At 41.2% G+C, this 12,820-nt stretch overlaps 1 protein-coding gene and 1 non-coding gene across 6 annotated transcripts; one reads left to right on the top strand and one right to left on the bottom strand.

The window, feature by feature from the left end:
- The first annotated feature begins 2,391 nt into the window (after nucleotides 1-2,391).
- On the top strand, nucleotides 2,392-2,474 carry trnal-cag (transfer RNA leucine (anticodon CAG)). The gene has a single exon. It is a non-coding gene; the product is annotated as a tRNA-Leu (tRNA).
- Nucleotides 2,475-2,782: 308 nt separating this feature from the next.
- Nucleotides 2,783-12,163, bottom strand: tdrd15 (tudor domain containing 15). Of its 5 annotated transcripts, XM_018742366.1 has the most exons (6): nucleotides 11,988-12,062; nucleotides 11,191-11,253; nucleotides 10,187-10,325; nucleotides 4,338-7,117; nucleotides 4,095-4,120; nucleotides 2,783-3,728 (listed from the first exon to the last, which is right to left on the bottom strand). In XM_018742366.1, exons 2-4 carry the CDS (start codon nucleotides 11,220-11,222, stop codon nucleotides 4,370-4,372), a joined length of 2,919 nt encoding a protein of 972 aa, XP_018597882.1. In that variant the 5' UTR covers nucleotides 11,223-11,253; nucleotides 11,988-12,062; the 3' UTR covers nucleotides 2,783-3,728; nucleotides 4,095-4,120; nucleotides 4,338-4,369. The 5 variants fall into 5 exon arrangements, with proteins under 5 accessions (XP_018597882.1, XP_018597881.1, XP_018597877.1 ...); XM_018742365.2 differs by having other exon boundaries at nucleotides 4,338-10,325; nucleotides 11,191-11,240; nucleotides 11,984-12,163; XM_018742361.1 differs by having other exon boundaries at nucleotides 4,338-10,325.
- Between the last annotated feature and the right edge of the window lie 657 nt (nucleotides 12,164-12,820).

Raw genomic sequence — 12,820 nt, 5'->3', positions numbered from 1 at the left:
CAACACTATTTGGTTTTGTTTAAAAATACACAATTATTGTGATCCTACTGTTAAAGTTTCAGTATTTCATTCATATGAAATATGAATTTTTCTGTATTTTTAAAAAATTAACATTGTGGCATGTCCATTGACCTGATCAGGGTGTCTCCCCCCCGCGGTATTTCACCCCCTAACACGATTCTCATCGATGTCAATTCAGCCTTTGGCTTGTTTTCCCTGAGAAAACCGACACTCAAACTCGCCTTCTTTTTGTAAATAGGAACAGGGACCCGTCTCTCTGAGGCTGAATTATTTCCAGGGTAACAGTCAGCCTCCTTTCTCCTCTTTCAAAGATGTGAAACGCATCCACATGTTTTCCATTTTAGGTTACAGGCAGAAACATTTTTTGGATTCATTTTAATGTGTCATGTTAGACTTTTTTTTTGTAAATCATAAATAAATGCTGATTTTGGAAAACTGTTGGAATTGTCTGTACAGTTTGTATATTTCTGTATTCAGCTGATTTTTAGATGTGCAAGTGAAGACCCCCACCTGTATCCCAACAGGTGTCAATCCTGAATCAAACTGACTTTGAGGGTAGAAAGTGTATTTTTTACTGGAGCCATTTTGACATGAACGAAACAGAAGAAACACTTTCTATTCTGCAGCCCTACAATTTGAATGAGTATCTGGAATTACTGTGATTTCACTTCATTGTTGGGAGTGTGTGGAAAATATAGTGACAGAGAATCAGTTTTGGTATTCAGCAAATAATGAGTTAGGAAACAAGGGAGGTTACTTTTTTTTTTTTTCTTCATCCTGCAAGTTTAACTGAGAAATGCATTCTTCCCCTACTTTGGACTTTTGAGATTCATTTTTAATAAATACTCAGCACAGAAGACGTGTGTGTGTGTGTGTGTGTGTGTGTGTGTGTGTGTGTGTGTGTGTGTGTTTATGCTGGATCTGAGCTCAAAGAAAATTGGCCTTTAAAGTTCTGACAGCATATCCAGCACACGGGGTTACGCCAGGATCAGGACTGGGAACCTCTGCCCTTAAGACTGCTTTGAAACAGGAGATGTGCTTTTTTGGAACATTTATGATTGGAGTGTAAAGTATATATTTTGTTCTATGACCTAACTTGGAAGGGGATAATTGGAAAATGATGCTGAGAATCACTGGGTGGAAATTTCTGGCAGTAGCTTGACCGTGCACATGGAAGCAGAGGATGCTGCCGATTTCCACCACGGAGGCCTCTTTCTCTCGTGTGTAACTCTGCCTCTGGGACCCGACTCTGTATCGCAAATGGATCCGATTTGAGACCCAAGTGTGTAAAGTGACGAGTGTTGACTGGAATGTCTGGGGCTTCTTCCACCATATTTCACTTTAAATGCTGTGTAATAGCTGAATTTGAAACTGCTGTAGCCAATTTCTACTGTATTACAACTGCAATTTATTTTAATAAACTTGTAACATGGATTCCCTCCTTTTCTGTGTTGTTTTTTCCCCCCCCATTTTTTTAATATTCTTCAAGTACAATTTAGTATTGGACCTAGTACGGAAACTTGAAATTATCATCCATCAATAACTGCTTTTCCAGCGCAGGTTTGTAGCTGTCCAAGGGTATCCTGGAAACTGTGTGTGAGACAGAGAACACCCTGGACGTGATTCTAGACCACCACAAGTTAGCCACACGCGTACACATTTGCTCCCAAACTACGGGCAGTTTAGTCACCAGTGCACTTGAAGCCAGGTGTCAAGGACTCTGGGAGGAAACCCACAGACTGAGATGCTTTCGAACCCCAGCCATGAGCTGCGTGGCACCAGCGCTGCCTGCTGTGCCACCTCGACTTGAAAGTAGTTGATCCGAACCACCCAGAAGGGCCAACCGCTCTTTTTCCCTGTGAAGGCAGCGAGGTTGGAATTTGCACCTCGAGCATCCATTCAGGGCTGGGGATCTTTTGCAACTGCAAGATCTTTCTTACGAAGGTCTGTTCTTAATTATCTTGTTCTGTCATTTTACACCGGTAAAATGGCACAACAACTCTAAATAACCTCAGTTAGTAGCTGTGCATTTAATTGGAACGCTGTCCCAGGACACTTTTAAAAAATTACACCGTTCATCACGAGAGCACCAGATCACGACTAAGTACGTTTTGGGAAGAAGGAAGGAAGTCTGTGCGACGGACAGTGACGGGCGGGTTGCAGCGCCACCCGATGGTCCGGTGCGGTACTGGAAACCTGAGAAGAGGAGACGAGAGCAGACGGGCGCTTTCTGTTGCCGAACGTTGCCCTCTTGCTCGGGGCACGTGGGCACAACTGACAATTTACATAAAGTACAATGGAATGTGCGCCGCTGCCGCCGCTCTCCTCCCTTACGGGTATTTATTTCCCCGTACTAGCGCGTCATGACACGTCAGGATGGCCGAGCGGTCTAAGGCGCTGCGTTCAGGTCGCAGTCTCCCCTGGAGGCGTGGGTTCGAATCCCACTTCTGACAGTAATTTTTTTTTTTTTTTTAATATACACTTTTAACACTTTCGATCCATAATTCGTTCAGTGCACCGCTTCTTTTGCCCTGACTGTGTTCCCAATAAATGTTTTTGTATCTCTCTCAGTCTCATTTTCAGATTGTACGGCGACCTCTGGCGACCGAATAGAGAAATGCAGTAAGAGTCGACGCCCAGGTCCGTTCCGGGAGCCAAACGGTGAGTAAACGGCAACAATTCCGATGAAAACATTCATTCATTTCAGCACCATTTACTGAGGACGAAATTCACGCCTGCAGTCATTTGTAAAGTAAGTTTAATTTTTCAACACAAAGTCTCAGGTTTCATAACAACCAATAAAAGTAATTATGCAAAACTCTTTTGAAAAAAATCAAACCATCCAATCTGATCAAACCTGTGTATTTCAAAATAAAACAGTCCCTGGTTCATTATAAGAGCAAAAAAGTACTGAGGCTACTCGTTCAAACTGTGAAAGAGAAGCAGGGTTTAATTTTACTTTACTGTATCCAAACAGGCATGCCAAGATTGTCAAAGGTATTCATCAAGGGTGTTTGGAACAGTACAGAAAACTTCTAGAATTAACAATTTCTCCTGGGCTGGAGGTTCAGTGGCATCAAATCTGTCAAAATTATTCTGAAATTAGCTTTGTATTAGCTATACTTTGTATAGAAGAAACACAATGGTCAACCAAAACATCCTGACATTTATTTATTTATTTTTTTTTTACACATTGTTTTTGTAAAATTATCCAGATTGCCTCATGGATGACCATACTATAATTCTCTTTTTAGCTGTTTGTAAAATGCTCAACACACCCTAACTAAAAATGTTTTCATTCCATTACCCCTGCCAAGAAGAAGTGGTTAACCAACTCTTTAAAAAAAAAAAATCTACTTCACAAATGTAATTTTTGGCCTTGGGAATTATTTTTGTAACCCACAAAACTGTAATTCTGTAACAGTTGTTATACAAACTAAAAGTCTTATCTTAGTTTAAATCAAAGCTGAACTTGCCTGAAATTCAGTTATATTCATATACCCAAGTTATTCAAGACAATTGGATACAAAATTTTTCTTTAAAGAAAAAAGTAGAAAACAACAAATAACTTTCCTAAACATGATATTGAAGTTAAATTTGTTCGCCCAACATGTCATTTCACAACTAAATTAACTGAATAGACAATTGACAAACTGAGGGTTGGTGGCTCTTTTCCTGTTCCCTTCAATGCCAACAATTTCTGTGGCCTGAAAAAGAGAAAAATCTTGAGAAGAGAAAAAAAAAAAATTGTACTTTTTGTTGACTTTATTACAATAAGGATTGCATGCCTTAGTATATCTTTTTAATATATATTTAATATACTAATACTTGATTACAGGAAATGCTTTTATTACAATTAGGATAACAGGGCATATCAATTTGATTTCCAATGAACTTACTGAATTACACAAAAAAATTTTAAACATAAAAATGTTCATTTCATTCTATGCGCAAAAAGGCAATATTCTCAAATTTGAAAGGCTTTTCTGAAGTTGTATTTAGAGGATTTTTGGAGGAATCCTTTTTCTGTTCATCATTTAGATAGTAATATCTTGCATCATCCTATGTCTTACCTTGGAGACTTTTCACACCTGAACACCTGGGTGAAAAGGAGAGTAACATGAGATTACAGCAAGTTCAAGTTTTCCTGTATTAGAAGAGTCTTTTTGCTAGATTTTGACAGCACATTTTATTCAAAGAATCAGTGCATTTGAACACTCTGGGCTCATACCTTCAATTGTAAAAAATTACATTTTAAAACAAGATGCTTTTACTCCAAATGTATTCATATTTGTGAAATATGACCTTAGACTTACAATTTCTCAGTATTTCTCTTCCACCAGTGTTTTCATTGCTCCAGTTCCTTCTGAGTCTTCAGTAACAAGGGCCTCCTGCTTCTCCTCACATGCTGAAATGTTTCTGTAAATCTAGGGTCATCTGAATGATTACTATGCCTGTTATCCTCACACTGCTGCTTCGCCACTCCATGATCTCCCAATGGTTTCAATGAAACCGGTGTGTCAACTGCCCCTGTGTTCAGTTTACAAAGGACTACAGCTGGAATCATCTCCCGCTGAAATGGGAGCCCAAGAAAGCTGTTGATGTACATGGCATGTCCACTGTCTACCAGCATCATAACAATGTTGACCCCCTGCGACGCAACATCCATTTCCCACTGAGCCTCAGAAACATACTGCCTAAAGTAGATCATGAGATTCCTCTCACATATGCCCTGCTGGGAAAACACAAGTGCCTCATCCGACCAGTGCTCTTTTGGTATTCTTGTTAACTTCTCTGGCAGCTGCTTTACCTCTTGCCAACACAAGTAGGGTACATCAACACAATGGCCATAGTCAACAAGGCTAACCCCTTCAGAGACATTGTCCACATCCAAAAACTCTGCCCTACACAACTTATTAACATCAGAGCTCAAAAGGCAACAGGGAGAGGGAATCCAATGTGCTTCAGGGAAAAAGTGGAAATCCTCTGGAAGGTACTTGAGAGCAGTGGAGACCATGCTTCTGGTAAGTAGATACTTTTCCAGAATGACATGGAATTCAGATGGATCTACAAGAGTTACTGAAACGCCAGAGAGTCTCACGTCCGTCTCCACAGGTACAACAGGGTGTCGTGGAACAGGGTTTTCTTCAATACAAAATGTTTGGATTTGATTTCTGTTTCCATTCAGGGAAGTTTTTCTTGGTTGTACAATATTTTTCACACTATCTTCAAGTTGCTGCAGAACCCCATTGATCATGGTGTCCACTCTCCAGAGTTGAGAGGTTTCAGACGACGTCACAAATACCACTTTTACCATGTCAAACCTTATTAAGGCTGCCAACATTTCCGTTTTGCAAAACTCACTGACAAAGTCATAGGGACAAGTCAACCTACAAAAAACAGCCTGGATGGGAACGTGCTTGACTTCTACAGGGAGCTCTTCAATGCTGTCATCAGAGACCACCACTGGGGTACCATTATCCAAACAGTAGACTAAACATTGCTCCTTGCTGGAAAATACTTTTTGCACCATGGCTCTGCACCATTGTTTCTTACTTGACTTTGACTGAAGTCCAGATTCAAATCCTTCTTTGCTATCCATTACAGAAACCTTGTTAGATCTCACCACATTTTTTCCTAAAAGTTGACTCAACAAAGCAAAGGTTTCTTTATTTTGTTTTAGTCTGATGATAAAGCCTCCATTCTCAAAAACAGAAAGCAGTGTCCCTTCTTCATTTTGTCCAGGTTTAATAATAATTTGATGTGGAGTATTTGCCTGCTTGCTACCGGGAAGATTTGAGAGCGCCAGAAATGTCACTTCAGCTACTTGTGGTGTCTCTACACAAGACTTCATAATGAGATGATGTTCAGAACTTGATATTAACTGGTGTTTCCCTGTAAGCTGTACTTTGACATGGTTAACATTAGTGCTGCGTTCTGACTTAACCGGTATTACCAAGTTATTTCTTCTGGCACTATCGCATGTTGTTTGCACTCTCTCTACATATTCCATATCTGTACAGCAACTTTGTGCTTCTTTCTCTTCTACAGTTATGTACTCATCTTTGGTTTGGTTCTCATTTCTGTGTGAGCCAGAAAAAACATCATTCACCTTATCACTACTACAGTTATCCTGTGAGAGCTGCTGAACCAACGGAACGTCAGTCTTCACAGTCCACTTTGATCCACATTGTCTAACAAATTCAACCACAATAGGTTTGCCAGTTACTAGAGATTGGAAAAGGTCATCGTTTCCAAAGCCAGGCGACTTCTCTTGTGAACAGTGTGTGCTGAGCCGGGGCTGTGTCAAGAAAGTGTTGGTGAGCACAAGTACCTCCCTCTTCTCTACCGTTGCCACATTTCCATAGTCAAAAAACTCCACTGTCAGGTGGCCATCGTTTACATCTGTCACGACTGCCCAGTAGAGAGTACCATCCTCTTTGTATTCAGCTGCAATGAAATCACTGGTGTTTACAGGTCCAATTACCTGCTCTGGATTTTCTCTGAAAAATGCACTGTTGAGTTGCTCGCACATTTCTAAAACTGTTTGTTTGTCATTTTTCATCTGAATGTAAAAGTCTGAAACAGTGTTCCCGTGGAAAACAAATGCCAGCCTTCGGAACCCTGCCTTTAGTGGCATCTCTGGAAGATGGTTTGGTTTTTCCAAAGTGATGTTTCCTATTTGCTCCTTCAGGGGTCTGGATAGCTCTTTGCTTTGATGCCTTTCCTCTGCCGAATTGCCACTCGGATTCTGGGCTGCGTTCACACCCCTTTGTGGTTTGTCTCCCTGACCCACAGCACAAGACTTTGAGGATCCTGTTTTGGGTGACTCCAGTTTTTTTAATGTCTGATGGGTTTGACACTGGCTTCTTTTTTCTACTAATCTGAGACTTTTACCATGCATTGCCATGAGTTCTTGGATTTTTTCATTTAAGTGCAGATTCCCATCAAACAAGTCACAGACGAGGGTACCGTCCTCATCTTTCCCAACAAATTTGGCCTCCAACAGCACATTCAGAGCAGCTTTCTTCAGGAAAGAAATCACCTCCATGCTGGCATCTCCCTTCGGGACACTGAAGAGTCGACATCTCAGTGCCTGCATAGGTGTAAAGAGTAACTCTGTGGCATCACTTGGAATAGGCAGGACATTCTTTTTTTGTACAACTTGCATGTTTCCATAATCAACAAACAGTATGTTGAAATGCAGGTTTGACTTAACGGGGAAGACTAGGCCTCTATACCACTGGCCATCCTCAAAGTATTTTGCGAAGCAAAGCCTCTCCTGAGAAGAAACCACATTTTCACACACAATTTCACTGCTTTTCCTTGTGACTTTCTCCATGAGATTTTCCAGCATTTCTGAGTTTCTCTCCAACTGGCAGTAAAACTCCCATGGGCTGCACACATGAGTGACATACACAGACTCCCTGCTCCCAATTTTGATGTCAAACATGGAGAACACATAGGAAAAGAGGCTAAGTGAAGAGATGAGTGGCTTTGGACAGTTGATCTTTTTCGCAAAACCTTTTTCTACGAGTAACCTTGTTGCACTTTGATGAGGTGCATGGAGTTCAACAATATTGAACAAACCAAGATGTTTCATCACCACCATAGCATGCATGCAACATGTGAGATTTTCCAAATTGCTGTTAACAAAATCTCTCAGCAAACTGCTTGCCTCTCTACTCCAGACATTAGGAAATTTTTCTACAGGTTCAATTAAACCGTGGAAACTGCACCTAAACGCTAGTCCTTCAAGTTCAAAGTATTCTGCCTTTACTGCTCGAAGTTTGTGGGCTTTCTCTCTCAAAATAATGCCAAAATCCACTAGGATTACACTGACCTCATGACCAAGAGTTCCAACAATGCAGCCTCTGTACCACCTGCCGTCTTCTACACGCTTTATAACACAGTATTCTTCATTTGGTTGCAAAGCATCTTCATGTTTTTCATAATAGTCTTGCATTTGTGTCATCAGTCTCTTCAAGCAGCCCAACTTGCTCTTGGGCTGACACCAGAAATCTGAAGGGGAATTGATGTGACAACATCGAACATGCAGCTCACTTCCAATCCCAAATGTCAGCTGTTTAACCTTAGCTGGGGCCTGTTTTTTCTGACTTTCTGTTTTGGTCATACTTTCCACAGACTCTCTACATGATCCACCATTTCTTACAGTTACTACATTCTGGCTTTTTCTTGGCTCACTGCTTACTTTGTTTATGTTTCTTGACATACATCTTACTTTGGTCACTGGTGTAGACTTCTGAAAGACATTTTGCTTTTGGTGAAGGAATGAAGCAGGTCTGACTGGCTTCAGTTTCCAGAACACAGCCAGCTCTGCTTTTACCATTTGTGTGTTAATGCTTTCACTGACCTTTTCATCCCTCAGCTCTACAACTAGCTTGTCTTTCTGTCTGTGGACAACATAAACTGTAAGTACTTTGTTTAGCACAGCTTTCTTGAAGTAGTCACTTGCAGAGACTGTCCAGACATCTTCCACTGGAACTACATGGGCCAATGAGCAATTCATGGCAAATGCAGGTTCAGCTGTAAAGTCGAGAGGAAGCTTTTTGATAAGCATGTATGGAACTCTCTCTGAGTTCCCAAAGTCTATAAAATATACTTCAGCACCATGTTTGATAATCTTTTTGATTACAGCTCGGTAGTAATGCCAATCCTTTTCATACATTGCACTGCAAAGACAACCAGGAACTGGATTCTCAAGGATTTCTGCATCTAGGGGTAAGTCGGTGAAGTACGCTTTCAGTTTCTCTGTCATGTCTTCAAACGCACTGTTTCGCTCCTCTGTCCTCAACCAGAAGTCAGATGGATTTAGAACATGTTCAACAATACCTCGAAACACAGATTTCTCTTTTACTCCCTTCAGACTGTCTAAACTTACAAAGGATTCAGCCTTTTTGTTTAACTCATCTGTCAACTCATTTGTGTATTGCACAGCACAGCCATTATGGGGAGTGACTTTGTCCTTCTCATAAAGACCAGTGCTGGCATTACTTGTCACCTGTCTAGTAGGATTCTTGGAATTTTGAAATTCTGCACTGTCTTCATTGCCCACAGTACATAGTGTAACAATGTACAGATTCTCCTTGATGCTGAAATGATCTATCTGAACACCCAAAACACCTCCCAGTAGTCCTTTTTTGAAAAGGTCGAACTGCTCTTTCCGAACAGCCACATCTGATTCACTAGTATTAGACAAGATGCATGGGAAAGCCATAAATGGAAGAGAGAGAAAATGAGGAGGAAGGTGACAAATGTTTTCAACTTTAACGGATTCACAGAAGCCAAAGTCAATGAAGAGAATTCTCACTTGAGAGTTTACAGGAAGACACTGCACAAGTCCCCTATGCCACTTCTCATCCTTCCCTCTGGCAGCACAGAGGAGCCCCATATTTCTGACTGATTTGGCGAGAGGGTCTTTAGTCTTCAAGTCACAACAGAGTGACAAATTATACGTCATGTCTTTCAGGTCTTCTGCCATACTTGTCAACTGGCAGTAAAACACACTTGGTTTTATTGCTGCAGTTATTCTGGCCCTGTACTTAGTACCCACAGACAGCTTTGGTCTATGGAATGAGAGTATATTCTCAAAGTCCTGCAACTGGGAAGGCCCAAAGCAGAATTCTTCCCCAACCTGCTTTTCAACCAGGAGGTCTGGAGCAGGTTTGTTTCTTTGTTTGAGTGGCACCTCGATCAACATTTCCACAAGAACCAGGAACGTGTCCCGGTTCACATGCCTTCCCAAACTTCGCTTCAAAAGGTCTCGGGTAACTTCTGGCACTTCCAGGATCATCACTTTATGTGGCAACAGGGCTTGGATGTACCCTTTGATATTAGTTCCTATCAAGGAGGAGAAGTACTCTGATGCAACAGCATCCCACTGCTCGCCAGCCGGGAGGAAATTAGCAAAAAACCCGCACACAATTTTTGGGGGAAGCATGAACATCTCACCGGAGGCACAGGCCAAGTGACTAGCGTCAACAGTCAGGACACTGCCGTAGTCCACAAGGAATACCTCATATAGGTTGTCCCGTATGTTCTGGACTCTGCCTCTGTACCAACAACCAGATAGGGTATCCTCCACCAGGTAGAGTCCAGCCAAGTCCACAGACACCGCTCTTTTCTCTGCATTTTGGATTTCTACCTGTAGTATGTCGTAGTCAAGTTCACACACAGTCAGATACTGTCCCTGGAAGTGCACCAGTGTATCCCCAGGGCTGCAGTCCACATGGGTAAGGTTCAGTTCCACTGACCACAAAGCACATGGTGCAGGAAGATGTGACCTGAACACAAAGAAACCTCTGTGAAAATGGCACTTAAAATCCTCATGAAGTTATAGGAGAACATTAACTGCATTTTACTAGTACATAAATATTAATATAATTTTTTGTGTACATAATCTGCTTCACATGTTTAAAACATTTTCGTGTCTGGTAAAAGTGGGTAAAATCAGCAAAGTATTTTTGTTTCTGTTTACAAGTACCATAAAGAAATATGACATTAAAAACACTCTTACCCACTTAAATTAGTGCAATAATAAAAATAACTGCGTTCAAATCAATATTAGTGTAGAAGTAGTCACCAGCTTAAAAATACATATAGAGAATACACTGGTTACTCATATCGTAAACATATGAGTTATGAATTTTCAAAGATATTAACCTTTTTTTTTTAAACATTATTTCAAATTGCACTTCACTGTTCTGTTCGATGAGATTCCTATCTCACGTGGAGCAAAAATAACCTGATTCCATATGTAACCATTAGCAGAAAAACACACCGAGACAAAATACAAAAAGTTTTACAATCATCGTAAAGCTGTACAAGCTCTATAAAGCTCAGTGAACAGGAGCGCGGGACCTACTTTCACGCCTGGACTTGAATCACTGTGCACTAGGCTAGGAGTGGTACGCTGCGGCAAGACACCAGTCCATCACATATTTTTATTTGTCAGTCATTTTATAAGTAGAGGCATGTATGTATTACTCAGCTTTTACTACATTACGACTTAACGGTAAAAACGACTTTGGGGTTATGGACAAATCGAGTTATTAACATATCTTGGGTCCCAGCTGTGTTTATAATTTGTGGATCAAGTACATTGCAAATTACATGAACTTGTTGTTTTGTATAATTTTAGAAACATACCTATGGACTTCTGGAAAATGCCTTGTAGACATCACAACAGCTGGATTATCCTAAATGTGAACACTCCACATTAGAAAGAAAAAAAAACATGAGATTAACACATCAAACGACAATGACTGCAATCATTACAGTGTAATGGATTCACGAGTGAAATTTTAATTCCGAGTAATACGCTATTACACAACGAATGGCCACGAAGCAAAAGGCATCAAAAATTAAACGCTGCCACCACTAGGTGTCGCGAAAACGCCGCCGAATTGCAGCGGACACGTTAAACTCGCGTGGAATCAGCGGGAAAAGCTCGACAGGTGTGGCACGTTTAGCGCTGTCGATGTGCGACAAGTCATTAAAATTAAATAATAATATAGAGACCTCTTTTTTTATTTCCCAAAATTAGTACAATTATTATATTATCGCATAGCTGATGCTTTGAAGCGTTGATCAGTTGTACGAGAGAACGGGGAGTGGGATCATGAACAAAACCTCCATCTTACAACTCCATCATCATCGTAACACAGCTGCACAGATATTTTTTAGTACTTCTCACTGATGTCTGACCAGCTTATTTTGATATTTCCAGCAGTAAACTAAACCGTTTACAAACCAAGATCTTGAAATGACTCGCCGTCCTCGGTCCTGGTCACTTGACCAGACTTAAGGCAATTCTTCGGACTAAAACAAGTTAGAGACAGTGCAGCGATGTGGACTCTGTGTCCCTCCTTGCTGACGCGTCTTCGTCAGGGTCAAACCGGGCCTCACCGCGGAGAAAGCGAAACGAACTCTGTTGTCTTACCAACCTCCCCTGGTGTCGAAGAAACGGCTTTTTTCCAGTCCAACTTCGCGCTGCTGACTTAATGTCCCGAGTCGCTTTTGTTTTTTTGTTTTTTTTTTGTTTTTTTTTCCCCCCCTCAGCGCGATACGTCCGCGCGCCCGTCACCCGGGAAGAACTCCGCGCTCGCGGCAGCGCAGCGGCTACGGGTCTTCACGTGCCCCGAAGGCGCGCGCTTTCCTGACGTTACTCTTTTAAAAATTGAGCTGGAAAAAATACATTGCGACCACATAACACGTAAAGAGTAAGACAGCATTCGCACTGTTAAACTATAAAGTTAATATAAAAAGTAACCCCCAGCAAGGGAAAGGGGGACTTTTTTCTTTTTCTGCATTGTAATTAGAGTTGTAGGTGTGTGTTTATTTGCAAATGTCATACATTGTCACAAATTGTACCACAATGATTGTCGTTGTGGTTCTGTACAATTTATTGAGTTTTGGTATTGAAATAAAAAAAGGGATGTGTGTACTGCCCTCTGCACTGGGGGGAGGGGTCATACCTTTGAACACTTTCCTGCCTGCCGATGAGAGTAAATTCATTTCATACTATTTTTCATATTACACAAATACAAAAGTACTAGTACGAAAGAAATGGTTCTAAATCGAGCGCTGAGGTTATTTGCACATACTAAATTCTGCAGCATTTTATTACATTGAAATAATTTATAGCTGATGAAGTTACACACACACATTTTCTGAACCCCTTGTCCCATACAGGGTCACGGGTAACCAGAGCCTACCTGGCAACACAGGGCGTAAGGCCGGAGGGGGAGTGGACACACCCAGGAGGGGACGCCCGTCC

Source organism: Scleropages formosus, chromosome 1 (assembly GCF_900964775.1).
Source record: "Scleropages formosus chromosome 1, fSclFor1.1, whole genome shotgun sequence".
In the NCBI taxonomy this organism is placed as follows: Eukaryota; Metazoa; Chordata; class Actinopteri; order Osteoglossiformes; family Osteoglossidae; genus Scleropages; species Scleropages formosus.
The sequence above is the reverse complement of the archived record's forward strand: the minus strand, read 5'-3'. Positions and strand labels throughout refer to the sequence as shown.